Raw genomic sequence first — 27,103 nt, 5'->3', positions numbered from 1 at the left:
CAGATCGGTTACCCGCACAGCTGGAAACTTTGCCTGGGAATTTCTGCGCTCAAAAATTTCAGTCATTGTTTCTGGTCGTGTGTGTAATGAGCAGCCACGACCGAGTGCCACAGAGGATCACTGGATGGATCTCTGTTGGGAGAGTCGTCCAGTCCGAACCGAGTCACGCCGAGTGAAACTCAATGGCGTGTGCCAAAATTTATTAAAAACCAGTTAAATTTCAAACGCTTCCAAGCTGGTGGCAAGCCTCATGTCCATTTCTTCTTTCCTTTTGGTATCCATGCAGTGTGCTCTCAAAATGATTAAAAATCATGATAAAGCTAAACTTCTGTTTGATTTGAACTCGTTTCCCCCCCCCCCATGTTCTGTTGTAGCAGACACTTGTTTATGGAACTGTAGCGTCCAACAGCTTAGTTGTGACATATCCCACAGAGGGCATGGCAGTGGTGTTACCACATGCAGACAGGCCTGCAGTATGTCAGGTATGTTGGTGAACCAGCTCCACGCCGCTGCTCTCAGCAGATGGGTGTAACTCAGAGCTCTCCTTCAGAGTGGCATGATTTAATTAAATTGCTCCACTATTGGTCACAGACACTGTAGATCTGCGTACAAAACTGTGTACAAGGAAACCAGTCCAAGATAAATAAAGGAACCGCTGTGTTCAATCACACTTGTTGAAAATGAAAAGCCCATCCGAGGGTCAACGCAACAAGTAAATTCATGGTCTTTGAATTTAGTCCTGCACAGAAATAAATAGACACTCGTCTTGAGTTGAGTACTACATTTGCATACACAAATATTTGGAGGTCTGCACACAGTTGTCTTCAAACAGGTTTCCTTTTTATTTGTCAATGCCGACTTACTGTGTAAATACGAGTCAATACTTCCTAGTGAAACATTTAACACTTATGGATTACACTAATGGGCCACAATCAGCCATTTGTTCACTTTTTTTTTTAAGTAAAGCAAGCTAAAAGCTCTAGATATTCTCCCTGCTGCCCTGTACAGACACACTCAAGACCTTGGCTTAATGAGTCTAAAATGATTACTATATGGCTTCATAGTAAGGAAGTCGTAGGTTCCAATCCAAACAAGGAATTTCTTTGCAGGGAGTTGACGTGTTCTCCCTGTGCAGGTGAGGATGTTCATTTGATCAGTTCAATTTGCTTCTGTAAACTTACATTTGAGGCCCAATTGTTGACCATAGATTTCCTGTTGGTGTGCCATCTTTGCGATTACCCTTTTTATGGACCGACAACCTCCCCTGCCTTCGCTCAGCTATCTGGAATCGGCTCAGAAGCCCTGCAACCCTGAATGGGATTACATGGTATAAAAGATTATATGAAACCAATAAATAACTAGTCATTACATAAGCCAGAGGCAGCCATTCATCCTTTGTATGTCTATTTTGTGCATTTGTACAACCAGCAGCAAGGTGCCAAACTGCATTTCATTCAGCAATCCTTGAACTCTAAAAGAAGCCAAAATTTAATGTCAAGTAGCATATTTGAACAAATGAGTCATAATTCAAGCAGTCAAGATGCTGATAACAGTTTATTACATACTGAGATGTTATAGGAAAAGCAACCTGTCAATTCATTTCACTTTCATGGTAAAGAAAAAAGTTCTGTTACAGCAATTCCCAACACACACGTGTTGATTCTTGATTGAAAGATTGCATACAAGCCCTAGATTAACGATAAACAAAACAAAACTTGATGTTTGACGCTGACAATAATGTAATGTCTTGCTCACAACATCCACAAATACACTATCAAAGACGCATCCCGATGGTCACCAGTTCCGTTTCCTTTTGTTCTCACACTTTGATCAAGTCCACAAGGTGGAGCTCTCATCCAACAATAAATTAGAAGACCCAGCTTGGTAGGTGTGTTTTATACAGAAAGCACTGCAACTTTCAACTTTTTAAACCATTTTCCCCCCGAAGTCCCTGAAAAAGTGACAAACATTTGGCACACATCCTGTTTGCTCAAACAGAATTCAGCGGAAATTACAATGCCTGCATGTTTATCCTCAGCGATACAAAAAGTTTTACGTTTCAGTAAATAAAAATGTTAACAGCTCAGCCTGTTTAGGAAACAAATTTAATGGCAACATTTATTACAATGTATGAACTTGCAGACAGCACCAAATATTCAAAGGCTGAACCATTTTGTTGCCATTATAAACATTTCATTTAACTCAAAAGACTTGGATGTGCTCTTCGTTTACCTAAAGATCTTTATTCAATATGAACAGAAAATAAAACAGATCCTGGAGCAGTAAAAAGACTAAAATAGGTCCATTTTGAGCACAAAAAAAAATGTTCATCCTTTGATTTCCCTTCATCCAGACACACTGGTTTTGTGAAAATTTGTAGGCAGGAAGTGACGCCTGCCTCAGAGTCTGAGACAACAAGAGGACTGGAAGTGACAGTGGGAAAGCTCGGGGGATTAAAAAAAAAATGGAACAATGTAAGGAAAGATAAAATATTGTACAAAAATAAATATAAAGCTCCCTTTTTGAACAAAGATACTATGCGGTCATCTAGTATTTCCCACAGTGGACGACACGTTTCTGGTGGCACATAAAACGAAAAACATCAAAAGCAAAAATATGTAAATACATGTCTGCGGCCGAAGCGCGAGCATGAATCCAGGTTTGACACAGACGAGCAACGTACATGCATTTCCATTTGGTACTGGCTTTAATATGGGCCAGTTTTGGTTTGTAAATGAAAAACCAGATATGAAACACAGGAAGAAAAGCAATATATTGTACAGTAGTATATGAGCCTGCAGATATTTTCTTCATCCACTAAAGAGATGATTATTGGCTTCGGTGGCTTTAGCCCTTCCTGATAAAGAGGAAGCCAGTCAATTGGATATAGAGCAGAAATGCATGTACACTGTTGGACTCTCAGTAAGCATGCACGTAGGAACAGTGAGTCATATACAGTCATACCACTTTCAGTTTTAAGGGTTAAAACATTTCCCCCTAACATACTAAAAAAACACAAAAACAAAAAAAAGAGACATTGGCAAAAGCCAAGTCAAGTCCATAGATCATCACAAAGCTCCGCCTCCCCTGCACTGGAATAAGGTGGTAAACGTGTCAAAGCCAGCACCATGCAAAAGGCTTGATTTATATGGATTTAGCAACATAAGGCCGGTGGAGCCTCGCTGTGCAGCATGACTGGACTGCAGCAGGAGGCGATGGAAGCAGCTGCCATGTTGTTATCTAAGACACGGTAGCAGTCACAAAGGACCAGGCGGGCGCGTCTCGCCGAGAGCCGTACGTGGAAATGAGACACTGCATGGTTGCATCCAGCAGAGGACTCAGGCAGCTCTTGTGGCGGCACGGTCCACATACAACAACAAACATCAGCACACAACAGCCACGGCGGGTGAGGAGCCAGATGCTCAATTTCAGCGGGACACAGTCACGGGAGTTCATCTCACAAGGCTACTCATTTGGCTATACTTACTCTTAAATCGGTTAAAACTAAATCATTTCAGGAAGAAAACGTAGAAAATAAAAAATACGAGCGTCAAATCAGAAATGATCTCCTGGAGGGAACGATGGAACTTGGTTCATTGAACTGAACCGAGACGGTCTGACTGGTGAATGAGGGACACCTGAATGATTGTCCAGGTGAACAGCCTTCGTGGAGAGCGAACAACCTCAGTGCAGGTTTGATAGCGCTTGTGAGATAATGCCACCCAACCACAGCAAAAGGCTTATTGAAAGTTACCCTGTGCAAACGTGAAGACATCGTTGAGGGCAGAGAGGCGGACGGTAAAATGACAAATCCTCCGTTTGTTTGCCGAGCAGCCTGAAAATGATTGGGGTAATTGTTGGATTGGTGGTTGTTAAACATCTCTGGGTGTTTGAAACTGATATTTTGATCTTTGTAGTGCATTTAATATTAACAGATTTAAGTAATCAAATTAATAAATATGTTTTACAGCCAGTGCTTCAATAATTTGGGAGTGTTTATTGAGACATTCTTAAACATTGCATTGTCACACAGACATGCGTTTATTTGTATTTTGTGCAAAATAGGTCTATTTCTATTAAAAGGTTTTTCTACTGAATGCCAATGCTACAAACTTTGGACTGCACACAGGATTTGTTTAGGTTGACCGCCACATCTCAAATCAAAGTTTTGGAAAAAACTAAACAAAACCCCCAAAAAACAAAAAACCCCTTCATTTTGAGTGAAATCCAGTGAACTGCAAAGACGTCAATCCTTTCCAGTGATGCACAGGAGCTGGAGCCTTGACAAAGTGGATGGTTCCAACAAGTACGGACTGAACTCCTTTACTTTATTTACCTGTAATCCTTTGGAGGGCATTAAATAAAAAAATAAAATAAAATAAAATAAAATAAAAATAAAAAAGCAGATCCCAACGCCAACTCGTTAGATTGTCCCAAAGTTTTTGGTCAACAAAACAGCTGAAAACAAAAAAGATAAAGAGGATGGAGGAGGACTGACAGCATGTCTGGACAGGGTAAGGAGCCTGAGTCACCGTTTGTAATAGGCACCTAGAAAAGATGGAGGACATGGAGAGATCCATCAGCAACTTGACACATCACGCTGCAGATTTACTTTGGAGGATTTTTTGCTCTGCACTTTTGCAACTTTAACACCAGCAGTGTTTCCCTTCTGATGCTGCACCTTTGTCCTCTGTGGTTGTTAACATTTCACTTCAACTGGGGCCTTATGAACTTATTTGGTCAAAGTTTATATATGATCTCTTATAACATTTCAGGTTTTTTTTTTTTTTTTTTAGCTCCTGCTGAACATGCAGACTGGACACAACTTTGTACTTATTTGGTCAGATGAGGACATGGCAGGGTCCTCCCACTTTAAAAGTTTATGTTTACGTCTATAAAACTTCCTTTCCATAACAGGAGCAGCGAGGACCATTGTGAGTTCTACTAAAGAGAACCAAAAGTGCTGAGACACACAAAAAAACTGGAACAGGGTCAAAGCGATGACATTACTTGGTACAGCAAAAAAAAAAAGGTAATCTCAATGTGCACTTTTGGAAAAACATACAAGTTGAAAAGCACCGCTGTAAACAAAAGCTACAGACTGATCAGATTACATCATGCTTGACTGACAATTGAGTAAATGATAAATGTACCTTTCAAAGCAGCCTCAGGTCTGGCAGAAGCACGAGGGGCAACTTGGTGGTCTGAGTAACCATAGGCAGCGCTCACGTTTTCATAGTTATGTTGACGAGGCTGAGCGGGCCTGAGATGGACGGTGACGGGAGAAGAAACACGGATGAAAGATGTTAACCCTTGTGTGGCGTTCAAAAAAACTTCCTTATGTGGCGTTAGTGGCTGTTTTCAGCCACTAACTTTGACAGCCGTAAAATTATATCAGAAGAATATTTTTTTCAACTTTTTTTTGCATAAATCTGTTAATCAACCTCAGTCCTGCTCAAAACTACCAATTTTTTTTAAAAAATAGTAAAAATTAACCCTTTAAATGCCCAGTAAGAAGATGAAGTCACTGATTTTGGGAGGGGAAAAACACAAAATTACCTCTTTTCAATATAATAAATGATCAGAGACAAGAAATGTATTACATGTTATCACGGTCTTGGATATGTCAAAGATTAGTAATGCAACTGACTTTGAAGCATATTTAGTTTTTGTGCAGCATCAGCTTTTCCAAAAAACTCCCTTATGTGGCGTTGGTGGCTGTTTTCATCCACTAACTTTGACTGCTGTAAAAATATATTGGCAAAAAAAATTTTTAATTTTTTTTTGCATAAATCTGTTAATCAACCTCAGTCCTAATCAAAACTACCAAATTTATTTTTAAAAATAGTAAAAATTAACCCTTTAAATGCCAATTTAGAAAAGAAAGGCACTGATATGGGAAAAATACACGCATTATTATCTATTTTTTATATAAAATGTGATCGGACATCGGAATTATTTTACATGTTATTACAGTCTTGGCTATGTCAAAGGTTAGTAATGTAATTATCTTTAAAGCATATTTAGTTTTTGTGCAAAATCAGATTTTCAAAAAAACTTCCTTATGTGGCGTTGGTGGCTGTTTTCATCCACTAACTTTGACCCCTATATAAATATATCAGATAAATATTTCTTCAAAAAATTTTTGCATAAATCTGTTAATCAACTTCAGTCCTGCTCAAAACTACCAAATATTAAAATAAATAAATTCAAAATTAACCCTTTAAATGCCCATTTAGAAGATGAAGGCACTGAAATGGGAAAAAATACACACAAAATGACTCATTTTCAATATAAAATGTGATCGGATATTGGATCTTTTTTACATGTTATTATAGTCTTGGCTATGTCAAAGATTAGTAATGTAATTATCTTTAAAGCATATTTAGTTTTTGTGCAAAATCAGATTTTCAAAAAAACTCCCTTATGTGGCGTTGGTGGCTGTTTTCATCCACTAACTTTGACCCCTATATAAATATATCAGATAAATATTTCTTCAACATTTTTTTGCATAAATCTGTTAATCAACTTCAGTCCTGCTCAAAACTACCAAATATTTAAAAAAAAAAATTCAAAATTAACCCTTTAAATGCCCATTTAGAAGATGAAGGCACTGAAATGGGAAAAGATACACACAAAATGACTCATTTTCAATATAAAATGTGATCGGATATTGGATCTTTTTTACATGTTATTACAGTCTTGGCTATGTCAAAGATTAGTAATGTAATTATCTTTAAAGCATATTTAGTTTTTGTGCAAAATCTGATTTTCCAAAAAACTCCCTTATGTGGCGTTGGTGGCTGTTTTCATCCACTCACTTTACAGCTGTAAAAATACATCAGATAAATATATTTTTTCCATTTTTTTTGCATAAATCTGTTAATCAACTTCAGTCCTGATCAAAACTACCAAAAATTATTATGTTTTTTTAAATGAACCATTTAAATACCAATTTAGAAGATAAAGGCACTGATATGGGAAAAATACACACAAAATCACCCATTGTCTGTGTGTGTGTGTGTGTGTGTGTGTGTGTGTGTGTGTGTGTGTGTGTGTGTGTGTGTGTGTGTGTGTGTGTGACCTTTGTGCACTGACCTTGATATAGCTAAAAAATGTAAACATGCACCCAAGTTCTCGGAGCTACACAGAGTCTACATAGAGTAAACAAAAACAAAGTGCTGGCCAGGTGGCCTTTTCATCTTGGGAAGAGGTCCCTTGGCACTCAGATTTCACAGAGTTGACCTGGGCCAAACATAAACATAAACAAGGTAAGTCTATTTCAGCACGTGCATAAGTTCTGCTGGCCATTTGCTAGTGAGAAGAGCAGGAGAAACATGAAGAGGAAATTCAGTGCAAGAGAGGCCCTGGATCTTATAATGGAGAGTGAAGAGTCATCCTCCTCAGACACCACCACCTCAGGAGAGTCCGATGCTGACTTTGCTCCACCCTCGACTTTTTTTACCACCTACCCACTTGCCCAGGAGCTCCTGAAGAGGAAATTGGCCTTGGTTAGAACTGTGAGAAAGAACAAGCCGGAGCTGCCACCCAACCTTGTGCAGGTGAAAGGTGGAGCTGCTCTCTCCTCCGTGTCTGGCTTCACCAAGAACACCACAGCTGTGAGCTATGTTCTGAAACAAGGCCGAAATGCCATCCTGCTGAGCACAAGACACCAGGAGCCAGCGCTGACGAAGGGCTCAAAGCAGAAGCCAGAGATTGTCGTCGCCTACAACCGCTGCAAAGACGGGGTTGACAATCAAGATAAGGTATGTGCCAATACATATTTACCACATGCATCCTATTGCTGTTAGCTTTCTACTGAATTTCTGTGCTTGTAAAAGATATATATTTTTTAGTTTTGATGAAGTTTCCATATGCCATGTGCAGCTATTTCCCGTTTTGAAATCAGGACTTATTGTTTTCTTCTTCGATTATCTTTTTAGCTTGTCGGCACCTACAGCGTCAAAAGGAAGACCAATCGGTGGCCCCAGGCGTCATTGTTCAACATAGTTGAGGTCTCAGCCTATTGCATTGGTCATCTTCCTGGCGGTGGATCCCTCGTGGAATGAGGGAAAACACTACAAGAGGAGGCTTTTCTTAGAAGAGCTGGGCAACGCTCTGGTGTCTCCAGCAGTGTTGAGGAGAGATCATCTTCCTCGAGCAGCAGTTACTGCCGCACTGGTGAGAAATGCAGGTTGCTGCAGCTGCCCCAGCAGAACCAGAAGAAGAGCCAGAGCCATCAGCAGCCACCAGCAGGTCAGGAGGGAAGAGGGGGGGCCTGCATCTTGTGCAAAGGGTGAAAAAGAAGTGGACACATGCAGCCGTTGTGGAGGGCACACATGCAAAGTGCACCAGATCACATGCTGCAAGTCCTGCTGGAAGGACTGAATCCCTGCTGCTGCACAAAAGTTCATAATGTTTGTAATGTAAGATAAAAAAAATAAAGAATTTCCTATGTTCAATCACTTTATATTGAAAATGGGTAATTTCATGTGTATTTTTCCCATATCCGTGACTTTATCTTCTAAATTGGCATTTAAAAGGTTAATTTAAAAAAAGTAATACTTTTTGGTATCAGGACTGAGGTTTATTAACAGATTTATGTAAAAAAATCGGAAAAAAAATATTTATCTGATATGTTTTTACAGCTGTAAAGTGAGTGGATGAAAACAGCCACCAACGCCACAACAGGGAGTTTTTTTTTAAAACTGATTTTGCACAAAAACTAAATATGCTTCAAAGATAATTACATTACTAACCTTTGACATATCCAAGACTGTAATAACATGTAAAAAGAATCCAATATCCGATCACATTTTATTTTGAAAATGAGTCATTTTGTGTGTATTTTTTCCCATTTCAGTGCCTTCATCTTCTAAATGGGCATTTAAAGGGTTCATTTTAAAAAAAATTTTTTAATATTTGGTAGTTTTGATCAGGACTGAAGTTGATTAACAGATTTATGTGAAAAGATTTTGAAGAAATATTTATCTGATATATTTTTACAGGGGTCAAAGTTAGTGGATGAAAACAGCCACCAACGCCACATAAGGAAGTTTTTTTGCCGACAGTGCATTATTGACCGAGGGAAAAATTTAAAATCAAATTTTTAAATTGCATGTAAAAGTAAGCTTCCTCAGCAAAAATCATGCCATTTGAGCCAATACAGTGAAAGTTATAGTCAAATTAAGAGGAAAAATTACTCCAAGTGGACGTTTTTTCCCCCAATGCCACACAAGGGTTAAGTTTCCGTTTCTGGACCAGCTGGAAACATTTAGCTTGCAGACTCTGCTACCTGGCAGGCTTGTGGTTCTTCTGCCGCTGGTATTCATGCTCGTCTCGTGTTCTGGGCCGGACGACTTCTTCTGGATGCGGCTGAAGACCAACACAAATTATGGTTGTAGAAATAAACTTTGATGGGAGGAAATAAAAATCACAGCTAAAATATAAAAGCCAGAAATATCCCAAAATGCACACTAAAAAAAAAAAAAAAACAGGAAAGAAAAAGGTGTGGTGATAGAAAATTACCCTGTGGTCTCCCTCTGGCCTTCTCCTTTCCATCGCCATCCTCTCCATGGCTAACCTCTCTCTTTCTCGCTCCTTCTCTTTCTCCCGTTCCCGATTCTTCTTGTACTCCTTTTTCTCCTTATCCATTAACAGGCGGGCAATTTCCTGCCACAACAATAGAACTCAGTAAAGTGTACAACAACACAAATCTTCATGTCGTGGTCATTATTCAAATAATGCGAAACATTTCCTTCTCTAAAAGTTATAAAAACAGTGCACATGACTCAGTAATTAACTAACACCACATTCAAGAGCGATATTTTAAACACCGAATGGAATGAGAGTTTAGCATGTCCATGTGCAGTCATAGATCTTCACACTGGCTTAAATAAAGAAATGACTGGATGAAATGAAAGGAGAAACGCAGCAACAGTGTCCAGGTTGGTTCATTCACCTCATCTTGTGCCATTTGGGCTGCACGCACTTGCATGTTGGTTGCCTGAAACAAAAAGACAATGAGAGTCAGATTTTCCCGGGGTTGTACAAATTGTTCCAGCGTCATTATATAACAGAGGAAATGACTGAGCCTGAATACTTTCATTGAGGCCTCGAGCCAATCACAACAAGATGCTGTCGTCATTTACCTTGCTTTTTACCTTTGCCAACAAAAGTTGGGGCAAAAGTTATGTATTGTGTATTTATTTAATAGCTTTGATGTATTTAGCCAACTTTTCGCAAAAAAATCACTGACCCGAATTGCATGAAATTTTCAGGGATTATTTGTCATGCATCCAGGGACTAATCGATTAGATTTTGGGATAGAACAGCTCCTGGAAAGGCGAGATATTTCCTCCATTGTGGAACTCTGCAGTCAAAGCGGCAGCAGGGATGATCCCGTTAACTAGATTGAGCAGAGTTAAGTTTTGCACAATAAATGTTCTTAAAATGGCCTTCTATACTTTTTTGAAGTGTGTTGTACGTCTATACATGCAGAACAAAATAATATATCGGAACATATATTGTTCTCGCAGGTGCTTCACATTATTACAGTATAGATTTTAGCCCATATCGCCCCGCCCCATCAGGTAGTAGTTTATCAGTGTTTCACACAGTAATGTTGCTCTCTGACAGGCCAGTGAGCATCGATATGAGCTAACGGCTAACATGCTAGTGAACCAACTTGGTTCCGCAAAGAAGTGTGGCACTGGCGAAGGCCGTTCTAGTTCTCTCTGTATTCAGTGGCGGTACAGAAGGTTTTATTTGCTGTAGTGGAAAGCAACAACATCTTTCACTTAGTCACATGTGATAACCAAGTATTTCAGGAATAAAGCGAAACTCTGAACAGAAGGGAAGAACAATTAAGTACTGAAAAAAAAGAGTAAATTATCATAAATTAATAGTGTGAAGCAACAATTAACCATATCCCAGTTCTTATGTGTTTAAAACCTGACTGTCAATAATCAGCTCCTGCTCTTTGCTAACTTCCGTAGGATCAAGTGTTGTGACATAAATCATTGTCCACAGTGTATTTCACCACAACCTTTCACTCGCCAGCATGCAGAACAGTACATGTTATTCTTGTAAGGCACAAATCATAAATGTAATATAACGCTCAAATTGAGGGTGTTGACTCTTACCTTGAGTTCCTCCTCTTGCAGTTTTCTGGCTACTTCCATGTCTATGATCTCCTGATCACGGACGTCAAGCTTTTTCATGTCCTTGGTGGCCTCGTCCAGTCCGTACTCCGTCTCTGCTATGACGGCTCCGCTCCCTCGGTGCACGATACGGCCTGGGGGTGGGACCACATTACATCAGTAACAGATAAGGACAGCAAGTTGATGATGAAAGTAAAACAATCAGCGGAATTATGAAATATTGATTTGTCACTTCTTTTGGAAAAGAATTATGAAACATCACTTTCACGCATTCAGAAATAATTTGCACATCATTAAAGGTGTCAAGTTTGCAATTTTCTTGATAAATCATGAATTTAAGAAGTATTGATTATCAAAATAATTGTGTATGTGCAACTATAACAGTTGTGCATATATATATATAAACTGATGCATAAACAGATATTGCTGAAGTCCCAAAGCAACTAAAAGGGCTGCAGAGCATCTTTACTGGTGTTTTCGTCACTTGAACAGGTTATAGGAAAGAGACCATCAGGATTTTAATGGTACTGAGCTGCTTCTGAACTCATGACCAGCTCTGAAGCCCTTAGTGAATGACACATTTCAGCTGATTAAAAGCCAAAAAGCAAGTCACTACAAAACGCCACAGCAAACTCTTCAATCACAGGAAAAAAACAAAAAAAATCATTATTTTGCTCAATGTGCAATCAAGATTACAAGACAATGAGCAAAACCCCACAGTATGAAAGCAACAGTTCAGTTCATTTCTCACAATCAAACTGCAGATCACACCAATTGTCAGAGATGACTGTAAAGTCTTCAGAGCTTCATTAGTGATCACGATGTTAAATCAACCCACCACCAGGCAGCCATGGTTAGAAAGGCTCCAGCACACCACACAAACGCCCCCACAGAGCCCAGAGGGGGTCTCTGGGTGGTACCTGTCTCTCCGCTGAGGTGATTATGACTGCGTTCCCTGCCGGGACCCTCCCCCTGCCGGGGGTCGAAGGACTCTCCTCTTCCTTCGTCATTCGGGAATTCGTCAAACACCTCTTCAGGGCCGGAGTGGACACGTTGTCGACCCCTGGCCTTTCTCCCCCTCTCATCATCCTCTTCCTCCTCCCAGGAGGCTCTGGTTTTTTGGGGTCTTTCCCTGCCAGGTACCTGATCTTGATGGTCATCTGCAAGTCCTCCGTCTCTGCTCCTGGTTCTCGCTCGATGTCGATCTTTATCTTTTTGTCTCATTCGGTCTCTCTCTCGTCTATCCACACTGTGTCCCCGGTCACTAGATCTTTCTCTGTCCCGCCCTCTTGCCCGCCGGTCCTGCTCCCTGTCTCCTCTCTTGTGGTCTCTTCCCATGTGCCTGTCCCATTCATAGTCTCTGCCTCTATCATGCTGCCTGTCTCTGTCCCTGTCCCTGTCCCACACCTGGTCTCTTTCCTTCTGCACTGGAGGTGATCTAGCTGGTCTCTCCTTTTGTCTCACCACTCTCTCCGTCTCTTCCCAACTTGGGCCCCTGGCTCTGCCCATCTGTGCAGCCTCATAGTCAGGATGTGCCTCCCTACGTTTTCCTCTGGAGGCCATGGGATTCTCTGGGTATGTGTCTGCATGCCTGCTACGTCCTCCTTCTGCCACTAGGTGGTGCTCTGGGTATCTAGAGCGGCTATGGGGTGATGCTGAGTCCAGTTTTGGATGTCTGCTCTTTTTGGTCTCTGTTGAACTTTGATCAGGATAGTAATCATGCCGAGGGCCCGTAAGAGCATGTGAGGAACTCGATTTATGATGCGAGTGTTCGTCCAAGTCAAGTGGTCGTCTTGCAGCTGAGCAGGACAGTGAAGGAAACGATGAAAAAGACCGATGAGAACAGAAACATGAAAACCAACAACTCAGATAGGAATGACAAAAGCTGTGATCGTTAGTAAATGCAGGGTTAGACATTTGTGATGATAAAAAGACAAAGTTCACGATACCAATGTAAGGCAAAGATATACCAAACGTGTGCAGAGAAGTTATTGACACTGTAAGACAATTGAAGTTAAAGACCCCACAAACTGAAAAAACCCTTTATAAAATTTCGTATTATATATATATATATATATATATATAATAAATATAAAAGGGATGGGCGATTTGGCTTAAAATGGTGCATTCTAATGGACTGGTAAAATATTGCTATAATAACCTTTGACTATACACTTGAAAGTGTTTCATTGTTGTGGCCACAGTGTACGGGATGAATTTTGCAAGATCACACAATTAGTACTGAAAATGACAACAATCTCAAAATAAAATACATTTTATTGAAACATTCTTCACAAAAACCGTGTAATGTAAAAATAATGTTTGACTGAAATAAACTTCACAGCAGCACCGAGCTGGGGGAAGCGGTCCCTCATTAAGGTGCGTTAACAGTTAAAACCTCCGTGCTTGACCATTTATCCGCTCTTACTGGGTCCCGAGTCCGAAGTTCTAGTGTACACATGAGTTAGACGGCTTTCAGCAAGGTGTGCGCTATATTTTCTTCCGTCTTTTTTGAAGATTGACCGTCCGAATGATGTCTGAACGTCTTGTCGCTTTAAATTGTGTAGTGAAATGGAGCTGCTTCTACTTAAACTGGCTTTACCAGCAAAACTATTGTCTGTGTTCAGTCTGTTCCACCGAGACCCCTCCCATCGGAGGGCGAGCTGGCGAGTACCAGAACCAGTCTAGGACTGTTGCGAAGGTGGGGACTTGCGGTGGTGGTGAATTTGTGTCAATTCAAAAATTTTAAAGATTCAAGCCGAGATTTAAGCCAAAGGAACAACGAAACCCACAAGGATTGGTAGAACACAATGTGAAAAATGCCGAAAAACTGGGGTTGGGGACTCGACTTTTCTATTGTGGCAAAGCAGTAATGGCTCATCCTGCAGATAAAGCTGCTCCTATGTCCAAATAAAATGAATATGCAGTATTGTGGTTTGTCTATTCTGTGACATTACTCCTGCCAGCTTCATATATTGCCTTGAACAGATGGGCCTGCGCTACGATAAGCTACTGAAAATGCAGATCAAATTGTAAATATACCCACTCAACTCAAGAGTACTATTTATTATTTAATTTGGCAGATTTACTCATTTCTTATCACATCATTTTATGTTGTCTTTAAGATGTGAACTGAAACGGAGGGTGTTAATAACAGTGTGACATATGCAAACCACGCGATACTTCCGATGTGACATTATGATACAGTTGGTATATACCACGATATCTTAAAACACTGTGTGGTTGGGCACAATAGAATACAAATATGTGGCAAATTCCATCAACAAAACAATTATGTCAGAGTACGATGGTCCACTAAAGTGAGAAAGAAAACTCCTGACAACAGAACAACACGTTCATCTGTAACAAAACCGGTCTGATGGGAGTTGGCGTGCCTCATATTTGAATGAAAACAAGTGAGTGAAAATGAACAAACGAGGAAACAAAGCAAGGGCCAGTCCTCACAGCCAGTCAGTTCAATGGAATTTGTGCTCTAATCGGCTGCTTCACATCTACTCAAGTTCAAACTTTGCAAAACAGGCATGTACAAACGCAGTTTGACAGGTACTTGCTCAGTGAAGTTTGCTTCTTCGTTCTGAGAGTCTGATAGAGCATGAAAAAGGCAATGCTGGAATAAAATATTTCCTAATATACAAGTGAATAGGAATGTTTTAAAAGTTAGTAGTTAAAGGATTACTCATCGTGACGCCATTGTCTCACAGATTTGGATGTTTGGGCACAGTAGCACTTCAACTGTACGTACACACACACACACACACACACACACACACACACACACACACACACACACACACACACACACACACACACACACACACACACACACACACACACACACACACACACACACACACACACACACACACACACACACACACGCACACGCACGCACACGCACACGCACGCACACGCACGCACACGCACGCACACGCACACACACGCACACACACGCACACACACAGGACCTTACAGGTGTGCATTATAATTATAAGGCTTGAAGTGTCAAATAATCTACATCACACAGAGCACTGAAAAGCAGTGTGGTCCATGAAAGCTTTATCCAGCATCCGCCACCAAGTGGCAAAGCACCTGCATGACTTGTAGTCAACACAACACAGGACTCACTCAACTGTGAACACACACAGTCCAGTATCTGTCAACAACAGTGTCTGTCACTACAGAGCTGTTTACACTCAAAACACTATCTGAATGTAATCGCAACTGCATTAAGCTTCAGGTTATGTGACGCAAACAAGCTCCATCTACACCAACCTACATTTTGTGGACCACCACAGTTATAAAAACACAAAACAATAACTCTATGCCTTTTTTTTTGTTGTGACCTAAAATGTATTTGTCCTCTCAGCTTCTCATATAAGAGTGACATAATTGAGGTAACGTTTGCCATAAAGACGAAATATATATATATATACACAAATCCAAATATAAATACAAAAAAGCCCTGGGATACGAAGGAAAAGTCAACCTGCCAGATTTGATTCAGCAAGAAAAGGCAGCTGCAGGGAAAAAGCTTAATGTGAAATATCCTTGCCTGCAACACTGAAAGTCACACCCTTGTTCAAAAACCACAACTGTATTCAAAGATCGTCACTATATTTTCCATTTCCAGAAAGGACCTGCACTGAACCCGTATTTCTCTTCATCATATAAAGATGGTAGCATGCAGGATCAGCTCTGATCTGGAGATTAGGCTCCCACACATATTGCTAGACGTGAAATCAAAGAAGATTAAATGAGTCAATGTGTCTCTCGCAGCCTCCACTTGGATGAATCATGCAGGGGTGTAAGCACTGACTAAAACTAAGAAACAACAAGACTTTTCAATGTAGATGCATGACAAACAAGGGCGGTCAGCTTTAACGGTGGCATGTTGAAATACGAGCATAGCGAGTCAACATTTGAGTTAATGGTATGGTGTTGACGTTGAAATGTCATCCAGGGACAGTGCATGTGGCATTGTCCACTTACAGAATAGCCTGTTTGTCCCCCCATGGCACCGGTACCCTCACTGATATAAACATCCTCCTCCTCCAGGAATGGAGGACGACGACCACACTGGCTTCTAAAGCAGTTTTCACAGCACAGGTTAGTGTGAAGGTGTGGCCATTTGCAGTGTGACCCGTTTTTGTTTAATACTCTAATCAGCAGCTGTGTGAACAGAAATGGAAAATGTTGAGCTGGCTCAATCCTGTTGCCAAACCATCAATATAATGCGCACACAACCATTGTCAATAGAGACAAAGGGCTGATTAGATTGTTGAAGATTCAGCAAAAACGGTCTAGAAACAGTGAGCTGCAGAGAGAAGGGAGCTTCTGCTGATCCACAGGGAGAAACCCATAGCTTGTAAGCCACCATGACTTTACCTGTGTTCTGTTATACAACCAACGTGCCCAGCAGACAATGTGGGGAGTGTTTGTCTGAGAAAGGGAATGAGGGAGCATCTCTTGATTTCGACCCGGGTTGGCTGTTTAAGTGAAATTTTTCTGAGGCTGACATGTCATGTCTTGTTTCAAACATCTGCTTAAAGACCCAGTTTCAGTGTGAAATACACAAATGCCATGTCACATAATTTCAATTTTTGACACGGGTGGGGCGATGACATTTTCACAAGAAAATTGCAAGTTGTGTAAATAGGAAGTTGGACACCACTGAAGTTATTGAAGACGGACTTCCTCTAAGCGACGCATTTGGCAGCAGCTCAAAATGCAGCTCACAGTCGGGAGGCAGAACCACTACCTGTTTGCACCCCAGTACATTTTTGCTGACAAAGTAAACACTTGTGACGCGAAACCCATTGTTTTGTTGGAGCATTTTTTGGTTAAGCTCCGAGATCAGGAGGTAACCATCTTTGGATTACTTTACTTAAACAACATCTTAATAATTAGTTTGGACTAAAGCATACATTGGGAAATATCCATTCATTTTGTTAAAATAAATTTATACTAAATGGATTCATTATAAATACAATTAATGTGAGAGGAATATAAAAATATGAAAAGAAAATTGCAATTAAAATGTATCTGAATGAATCCTAAAATTAATACATCCATATGCTTTTCCATTCATTTCCAATGTAAACATTGGAATTAAACAAGAAATTCTACTAAGATCAGAAGTGAAATTGTGGAAGTTGTCCTTTTCTTCGAGGATACAATTCTCACGGTGAATCCATGTTCATTTCAAATGGTCAACACACAAACACGGCAATATGAGCTTGTGTTACTTTCTTCTTACCACCATGATCTTCGAAGTAATCCTCATCAAAGTTTGTTTCCATCTGCTTCTGTCTCTTCCTTTCCTCTTTCATCTCCTTCTCCTGCAGCTTACGAGCGATGGCCTACAAACAAACAGAACGCAAGAGAGAAATCCGGCATGAATATGCAGAAGCCACAATATTGAGATTCATCCTTCCTTGATGACTTGGAAAAATCAAAACAACCAAATGCTGCAAAAACCCCACTCGGGCCAATTAGTACATGTTTGAACTACTGAGTCCCATTAGACCTTCAAGACTGAGCAAGAAATAAGCAGGAGCATCTTCAACATCCTCGCATTACTGGTCCTTTAACCAATGTTAGAGCTGAGAGCTGCAATGTCCACAATTAAACACATTCATGTCCTTCTTGCAACAAATAAAATCTGGCCTGGAGCTGTACAACGTGTGCTGCATTCAACTTTACAGTGAGACTTTATATTCATTCATCCAAGCCCAGACTGGATGCTGAAAGATTGAACTATAATCAACTGTATTGAAATGCAGTGAGCAGGTTAACGTGATAGGGCGAGACTCCATTTCTAAACATTCTGTTTTTGTCACCTTGAACTGTGACATTTTGTCAACTGTGAAACAATAGTGAAAATATTAATGATTCCATCACATTACAGAGCAACAGATAAAAGCAAACAAGGTGAACACTAAACTCAGAATTGGCTTGTTTAGCAACATGCTGTTGCGCCTGTAAACATTAGATCTATGAAGCGCCAATTTCAGGACACCAACGGGAGAATCACATCACCAACAGGCAAATGTAGCTGGCAATGCACTTGACTGGGTAGAGAAGTGTGACTGAGTTTCTCACCGCATCCTTTTCTTCTTGCTGCCGCTGCCGTTCTGCCTGTCGGACCAGTTCTTCCTGAATCTCCTGGGCGATCTCATTGTCTTGTCGCTCGCTGAGGTTCCCACAGTGGCATGTGTGACGATGCGTACATGTGGAAAAGTATGGCCATGAAGAGAACGTTAAAGTCAGCATAACTTAAACATTTGGGATTCACATTTTTATCTTTGGTTTTTAACCTTTTAATAGGCAAATGGCTAACTGACTTATGAACAACAGTAAACATGTAATACAGACAGATAATGCATACGAGTTAATAAAAAGAGCATAAAGGCTTCTTAAAATGGTTAAATGTATAATTGTAAGTGTTTTGCCGTGGATGGTTCCACTGTCACCTCACTGTTATTTCACATCATCAACATGTTTTAAATGTTGGTTTTTTAACAAGCGTTTCATGAAATACAAAAAAAGAAATGAGCACAACAGTCCAGCTAATAACATGCTATGAAAAAAATCACTTGGGGGGGGGGGGGGATGAGAGAAAGTGAGCACTTCAGAGCCCTGCCCTGTCAATATGTTGTATGAGACAATGAGTGTGCCTGAGGCAGAAGCAGAATATCTTCGTCTATCGTGATGGCGCTCTGAACAGCTTGTCTTGGCCCACTCATCTTTTAGCATCACGATTTGAGCACAAACACCATCTGCCCCGAGGGCTGGTATGCAAAGATCATTTTTCTTTGCGTTTAATGTCATTTTACCGACAGCACTGACAAACGTGACAGCTTATTGCCCCTGCACTTCACCTGCATTTGACTTAAGCGGTATCATCTTAAAAGAGTAACACTGGTAAACACGCGACAGTGCATTACATGGTTTCTGATTGTTCAGTCTTATGTATGATAATTGGTGTACATGAGAGGACACTGGCAATTGCAGGATGGAAGGAGTGTGAGCTCCCAGCAAGACATGGAGTGCTTCCCTGCCTGCACCAATGAGCGCTTCCGGTCTCTCTCTAGGGAAGGCCATGTCAATATTATAACCTAAGCTTGCATGACAATTAGCAATTATTAAGCAGATTTAAAAAAAAAGTTAGTAAAGCAAGAGAGACTGACATATTGTGGACATGTTTTTTGTGGCACTGGACCATACGAGAGAAAAAAAGGTGGACAAACACCCAGTTATGTTTGGTAGCAACAACTGACTCCAATTTCAGTGGTCAGTAAAAGTCGACTGGCTTTGGACATGCAGGCTGGAGTGAACCCAAACCCTTTAAGGGTTTATTATGAACCATGGCTGGAGATGAACCACAATGACTGCTAATACTATGGAGGCTCTGCCTACACTGCCCGTGCTTTATGAAACCAGTTGTTGTAAGCGATAACTGTATCTATGTTTAATTTAACTTTCTTTAATAAAGAGCACCACTCATTACTAAATCCGTGTTCAACTTATAAATGCTTTTAACCGTCATTGTCTGACCAATGTAAGAGGAATGTTAACAGCATTTAGGTACCATTTAGTTTTTCCAAAAGAAGAAGCAGAAATCTTAGAGTAAATGCCTTTTACTTTCCAGTAATTCAACTATAAGAACCAGGAGGTTCGGCTTCCGTATTCAATACTTTTGATATCACTCCATGGGAATACTGTAGACTTGTTTTCATTTGATGACTCAACTGTATTACCCGTCTTTCTATCCTTAACTACATAACTCTGCCAGATTGCCAGGACGGTAATAATCTGCTATAATCCTGCACAAGACAAGAAAAAGACAATTATCACCTCAAACTAGTATCCGGGCATCCCAAACCTTTACAGAGTAGAGGATGCTACGCGATAGTCAACATGGCCAGGTCCCAACTATTTTGGTGCGGTCGTCAAATTGAGAATGAGCTAGTTCTTTTGATAAAATTGTGAAATATGACACATATAACATCACTAATAGATGGAGTTAAGAGGTAAGCTCATGGATGCATTATTTTGTATTTACAATTAAGTGTCCACACTGCCGAATCGCTTTCCAAGTCATGGGTTGTCCAAACTAAATTAGAAGTACAAATGCATTTCGCTCTGATAACACCAGAAAATAACAATTTACAACTTAAAAAAAAGAGTTAAACTGCTCTGCAAGACATCCCTGTCGGCGTCAACAATAACAGGAGTGTTCACATGTCATCACAATACACCGCCAAAGCATAAATCCAGGGTTAAGGGGTCTAGAGTAACTTAATGAGATTACAGTAATCTGAAACAGATGCCACTATCAAAGTCACAAATACTGAACAGGTATTGATGCAGAAAATCTAGTCCAGTTCACGAAATCTTTAAACAGGTTAAAACACACACTTATTTTAATTAAAAATTGAAAGATTCTGTATAGAAACAAGAAAAAGAAGAAATGTGAGATAACGTATCCGAGTACTCTTGTCATAACAATGTCACGTGAGAAGAGAGTCTTGACCCTCCAATTTCTCTTTGCTGGAGTTTCTGACTTTAGTTTCTATTCCTTTCCAACACTAGTGAGTGATGTAGAGCATGTTGTTGTACGTGAGACACCCACAGGTCACCGTGTTGTTTCTGGTTCTGGATCTTCGCCCTCTCATCCTCCTCCTCCTGCAGCTTTTTGGCCACCTGCAGGTCCTTCTGCACCAGACGGCTCTTATGGACGTTGGATGCCAAGTGGCTTTCAACTGTAGATGCAAACACAAACACTGCCTTTTCAACTGTGGACACACAAACCAGAGTACTGGGTCAGTCAGCTGGCGAGACTGCGGTATTGAGGGAGAATGAGATATATGACCGAGCACGGAGCTCTCAAAGCGTTTATTTACAGATCCACACTGTTTTGATGGTTTCCTCTTTGGGAACTTGTAGTGCTGCGAGCGTTCGCAGTGAAAAACATAAACATTGACGACTCGGACGCCTCGGGTCTCTGGTATTGAACTGAGGGCGCTCCAGAGTCACTGAGAAATGAATGTTGGCTGCTGAGGCGTCGTTCCAAGGCTGTGTGACGGCACCATACGGGCCATAACAGATGATAAATTCCACCTGCTGACGCACACCAAGCACTTCGTAAGCACGGAGAGCATCACTCACTCAGTTCTGTTTCACCGAGCTATTGATCTGTTGGCAGCTTTCGTGTGAAAAGAACCAAATTGCATTTGGCAATTTCGGCTTCTGATCGGTGGAATTGAAAAAGGAAACCGAATGACAGCTGTGTAAACTTGTTAAAAAAAAGTCAAGAGCCCGACATTGATCTTTTTTTGGGGGGGGGGGGGGTTGACGCCATGATCAACTGTTAAAGTGTATAACATCTCACAAAAAATATCTAAAGTCATAACTGATGTCACAGACCGGGATGGGGCGATCATTCATCCGTTGCCATGTTTTTCAGCGAGACAAATTGATTTATCTTTCGAGAGGGAAAAAACAAACAAAAACCCTCACGACGGGACCTTCTGATATATGTTCATTCAAAGAAGTTAACCGCAAAGAGGTCTTGCGTCATCCAGAGAGAGGGGATTTAGGGTGAGAGCAAACTTATCTGAATGTCAGAAAAATGAGTGGAAAACTTCTCATTGAAATGGAGAAAACGCATCCCAGGCACAAAATATGTCAAGTGCTGATGCAGCCATAAGAAACGTTTTCAATTACTTTTAGATACACAATTTGAATGGAGAGAAAACCCAGCTGTAACCCCATACAAATTTAAAATATATGGTAAAATCCTTTTTGAGGATGACCATCTGTTTGTGTGTTCTTTAAAATATATACGAGAACAAAGACAGCAGATTGTCAGAGAACTATCAAGCGCCATCAGCCTTCTTTCTGACCTCGGGGGTCAAATGTAAAATGAACATTTTCCCAGCCAAATTAGATAAGTGTTTGTTGCAACAAAAGAACAACAAAGCATGAGCCTTAAGTTACAGGTCACCAAAGCTTTAAAAGGGTTAATGGCAGCAGAACAGGCTCGGCAAAAAGCACATTAATTATGGTTAATCTGCATTTAGGATGGGCTGCCTGACATCTGGCCTTCATCTTGCAGAGCTTGTTGTGAAACACAACCCTCAATAAAGATATGAAATAGCACATGCAAAAAAAATACAGAACACCCCCCCCTTCCCCATAGACCTTGTTTAGAAAATGTCTTTTGAACAGAAGTCAACAGAATAAATCTTGACCTGCAGCTTACTTAACTGAAAAAAAGATGCTGATGCGACAAAAACAATTTGAACCAGAGATCACCTTCCTGAGATTTCACATCTTTATCTCAATGAAAATAAAAAACTACTGCAGCCAAACACAGCTTCTATTAGCAAGCCGCCAAAGTGGGTTCTTTTTTTAAGAATCCTGTGTAAAAACATGGAGCTAATTTCTCACGTATGATCTTGAGGCAAGTAGGAACAAACACAGCGAACAAAAATCAACCAAGGCTGAAAAGCATAAATATACATAACGTAACATAATGAAGTCAGTCTCTGTATTTTCCTCTTTCTAACATAAGATTTGTATCTATGGGCTTCTTACTGCTTCAACAGTCAAAAAGTGAAGTGATGGAAATGAATCACATGCACCAGTCCACTGCACCCTGCCATGGACCTGTGCTGACACACGACTGTGCATTCTGCACCCTGTACCGTGACTGTGTGATGGAAACAGGATCTCTCCGAGTTTCGTCATGCTGCATCCCCCCAACGCCGCAAATTTGTCTGTTAACTTTAACACATTTTAAGGGAGCATGCAACACGGAGTGCAAGTTCAATGTCTCTTTGTCAAACTGTATCAGAGTTTGTTCTATTACAAATTAGGCTACAAATGCAGAACAATGACACTGAGGTGTGAGGCGGCAACAGCTGAAACTGAAATAAAAATAGTCAAAGAAACATTTAACAAACGGCTTAGATAAAAGAATATATATTGTATGTGATTGCATTTTCCCAAACGGACATATCCGAGCATCAATGGTAATGGCTGGCTATAGAAATGTATTCTCTTCCCATGCTTGTAAAAGGTGATGCACAAGCAACATACTGTTACACCTTCACTGTGCAAAGTCAGAAACTGTAAATGTGGTTACATGAAACATTACATTCGTTTCCATTATTTCTCGAATTTCCCTCGGAATGAATAATGCATCCATCTCATATATTCTTCTTCAGGTTTGGACTCAAATCTCCCCGATACTTCATTGAACATTTTTCATCCTGTTTGGAGGAGCACTTTTTTTTTTTTTTCTTTCCCCAAATTCCAATACTGACTCATCAAAAGCAGCCATGTCTTTGTCTCACTGAAGCCAATTACACAGACGAAAAACTGTAAATATTACTTGTTGAAGCAAGTAGAGCATTTCTGCTTCCGAGTGTGGAAATGAAAAGATAATAGAATACAGTTAACTCTATAGTGTCTTACTTTCTTGCTCCTGGAGGTTGTAGGCCAGACAGTGGTCCTCCAGTACAGCAAAGTCTCGGCACACTGGGGAAAATAGAACAGAGAAACACCTTCATTTAAAAAGAAAGAGTTTTATCAACAGTGGGCGGTTAATTGTTCAAAATATTTAAGTGGCACATGTGAAACCTCAGCAGAGAATGTTTAACTTCCTGCTCTGATGACACACTGAAGAGCAGTAAAATTATTTTAAAACCTGTAAGCAACAGGAAGCTAAATTTACTGTGATAACCTCAAGCGATTGGCTGTTACTACAAATAGTAACACAGCTAGTGACAACTGAGAGGTATAGATTTGGATTATAAGATGAAATAATAATATATATATATATAAATGTTATTTAAATAAGCTAACTACACCACACAGTGTGTATCAATCAAATAAAAGTTTTTTGCCATCTAGCAAGTGGTGTCGTTGTCAGCATTGGTATGAAATCAAACTGTTGACGAGGTGTCGCTGTTGGTCAAAATGTAGGTGTGTGAAAGAACTTTGGCCTTTTGAGTTTATACTCAAGCGAGACGAGTGTACTGCGCATGAAAATATGTGCGTATCACTTGAATGTGTCTGGCAGTTTACCGTTTATGTACATTTATACTATTTGTGTAGAAATTCACATATACTAAATAGCCTAATTCAAATAAAGCTATCATTCCTTCAAAACTGTGGTGCATGACCCAAACACACTACAAACTAGGCAATAAATCAGAAGAGAAACAGTGCAGTGCTTTCACTTTGAAGAGTGAGTTTGTGTTCACTAGTGCTTTCCTTCACTGTAATGTTTTTGCAAATCAGAGATCTGATCCACAGTGTGTTTTAAAGCCCATATAGAGGGGCTCTGGGGGGAAAAAGGTTGTGAACCACAGCTATAAACATTCATCTTCAAAATTCCTCAAGCGAAAGCAACGTTTATATAGTACCGGACATTATTTGTCCACAGATCAAACACTGATGCAGTAACAGTCATCTTCACATGAGGGATCATCCAAAATACTGGCTCGCAATGTTCATCTGAAAAAAAGCCTTGGTTTCCATCATAAAGAGAGATTTCTGCATGACAAAACTGCAACAAATCTTTGCAAATGTGGTTTCAGCATTACTAATGTTGGCTATATAGTCGTGCTGAAAACTACTGTTGAGGATCTTCGTAAAACCCCAACACACGCCTCCAAGTCATCCAACTCCTAATCTCATCGTCAGACAAAGGCCATTTCCTGTGTAGGAGGACTGAGAGCAACACCCAAGACCTTTCTCACAACCTTCACCAAGTATGTGATTGTGGATGCACCGTTTTTGTCAACATGGACTAACTCGCTTCAGCTGAAGGCCTCTAAAAAGCCAGCAATCGAAAGGTTTGTGTCAAAAACCTTGTGTAAACGCCACAACACCAAAGACAGAAACAGAACATGAATTCATGTTTTCAGAAGGGAGCCACTGGTGTGCCGTTTTTTGGGGGGGGAAAAACCCCAAAACAAAACCTGGTCCTCTGATGTGACATCAGAAAAACACCATGTATTCTGCCATAATTTTAATATTAATCTCAAGTAATCCATCATCTCCAAATTCAAGTCGACCCATAGCCCATTATCTTCTCTGTCAACAATTATACATCCAATATTAATAACCAGACCAAGTCTATCTGTACACGAGAGGGAGGAAATTATCCGCTACAATTACACACACCCCGATGTTCAAATAGGTGCTGAACTGAATGGCTGGGACAAACAGATGCTCAAAGATGAGAATGAGATTTCCACAAAGCCCCACTCTGATTGAGGCCTGTTTGGGATTTGATTAAGAGGGAGCATTTTTAAACCATATGCTTAATCTCCTTAGCCAAGAAACAAGTTTAATAGAGCCTGGTATAGCTTTACACATCAGGGGCTTCAAGTCTTCTAGCAATCACGGTTTTTATGACAGATGCCATTAAAGCTTGTGTAAGGCAACACAGTGTTTTTACTGAGGATAAGCAACAAGTGATGGTAGGATTTACAGCCTTTGGTATTTTACACCTTGACTAAAGCAGGGTGACAGTAACACTGGTGCACCATGGGAAGAGGTGAGTTTCAATGTTTTATTTGGGGTGGGAGTTGTTAAAAAAAACTATATATATAACCCCATTTAAATATTTACAGTGCAATAACATTTGGAGGCTAAGCTGCTATTTTCCCCAAACACAATAATGAAGAGGGCTGAAACTCTGCAGACCAGCAGTGGACATGCAGGTTTCTTCCATTCGCTGACCAGAATAACAAGCGTTCCATCTTGTCCAAGCTCGGTTATCTGTTTCGGTGTGATCTCTGAAAAGCAGCAGACACAGGCAGAAATAAGGAGTCTCTGGAGGTGAAGTGGGAGGTGGCTGGTGAGCCGGGGAAAACGTATAGATCGTCCCAGAAAGGCGACTTCATGAATGCATAAATGAACAACCCCCCCGACCCTACTCAAAACAAAAAACAACACAGGCAGACACCGCCACGTGACGCCAAAGCTAAATGTCACCTGACTTGTGAACGCTGCAGTTTCTCACACTGGTACCCTGCTTCACCGTGCGACGCCACCGCATCCCATTAGACCCGCAAATCAATTCAGCATAACGTCACCCGAAATATCCCGCTACACACGGGAGAAAACACGACCCGCACGTGCGCCGACGCGCACATAAACGTCTGTCGCTCGAGCGGTGACACCAAAATAAACAAACAAATAAATAAATAAATCAGACACCTGCACACCGGCGGAGTCTTAATTAATGCTGACTTTCTGACTCGGCTGCCACTAGCATCCACTAGCACGCCGTGCTAAAAGCCGCCGGAGACGCGGGGAACGGGAGCAGAAGAGCACAATGAGACAAAACACCTGCGGTCAGTCGGTTAACGTTTAGCCTCCGTAGTGTCGCCCCGGTGGACACGAGGACTGCCTCAACAAGCTAGCTCGCGTCACATTGAGTGGGGAAAATATGTCGTGGACGTTACCCTCTTTGACTCCAGGTAGTTTATTCTTGTCGATGCTAATGTTACATTCAGCCATGTTGTCACCGATAATAAGTCAAAAAAAAAAAAAAAAAAAAAAAGCCTTGACGGTGAGTTACACTTCCGCGTTTCTCTCCGAAGGTTAACCGCCGCCTGATTGATCGCCGTCACTCGTAAAAGCCGATTGATGGTTCGGTCGCTGCACGGCCCTTTTGATTAGTTTCGGTATCCTCCCTCTCTGGATACGTCTTTGCCGTAATTGCCTGGCTTGCAGCTGCTCTGCCGGAGCTGGCGTGTCAGATTTTCTACGAGCCTCCCTCCTCCCCCGGTGCGTCCCTCCCAGCGAGCCTTCCGCACAGCTCCACGCGCTTCCTGCTGCCGCGTGTCGCAATAAAACCCGCCAACAACCCCAACAAACATGGATTCAATGCACAT

General features: G+C 40.9%; 1 protein-coding gene across 2 annotated transcripts; it reads right to left on the bottom strand.

Moving 5' to 3' along the window:
* Positions 1-1,535: 1,535 nt before the first annotated feature.
* Positions 1,536-26,847, bottom strand: ccdc50a (coiled-coil domain containing 50a). Of its 2 annotated transcripts, none has more exons than XM_080506532.1 (12): positions 26,672-26,847; positions 23,667-23,729; positions 20,818-20,947; positions 18,285-18,375; positions 17,440-17,542; positions 12,083-12,961; positions 11,145-11,296; positions 9,962-10,006; positions 9,529-9,672; positions 9,296-9,375; positions 5,154-5,263; positions 1,536-4,548 (listed from the first exon to the last, which is right to left on the bottom strand). In XM_080506532.1, the coding sequence occupies exons 1-12, from the start codon at positions 26,724-26,726 to the stop codon at positions 4,529-4,531; spliced, it is 1,872 nt and encodes a 623-aa protein (XP_080362658.1). In that variant the 5' UTR covers positions 26,727-26,847; the 3' UTR covers positions 1,536-4,528. The 2 variants fall into 2 exon arrangements, with proteins under 2 accessions (XP_080362658.1, XP_080362659.1); XM_080506533.1 differs by having other exon boundaries at positions 9,529-9,645.
* Positions 26,848-27,103: the final 256 nt, after the last annotated feature.

The sequence above is a fragment of the Blennius ocellaris genome, assembly GCF_963422515.1.
Source record: "Blennius ocellaris genome assembly, chromosome: 12".
Lineage (NCBI taxonomy): Eukaryota > Metazoa > Chordata > Actinopteri > Blenniiformes > Blenniidae > Blennius > Blennius ocellaris.
This window is presented reverse-complemented; position numbering and strand designations above follow the sequence as displayed.

Bases quoted from the DNA above. Each gene is read 5' to 3' on its own strand.
- ccdc50a (XM_080506532.1), bottom strand. From the start codon at position 26,726: ATGGCTGAATGTAACATTAGCATCGACAAGAATAAACTACCTGGAGTC. The intron at 20,948-23,666 runs GTAAGACACTAT...TTGCATCTACAG, and splicing joins CAACCTCCAGGAGCAAGAAA to TTGAAAGCCACTTGGCATCC. The intron at 9,673-9,961 runs GTGAATGAACCA...TTGTTGTGGCAG, and splicing joins CCCAAATGGCACAAGATGAG to GAAATTGCCCGCCTGTTAAT.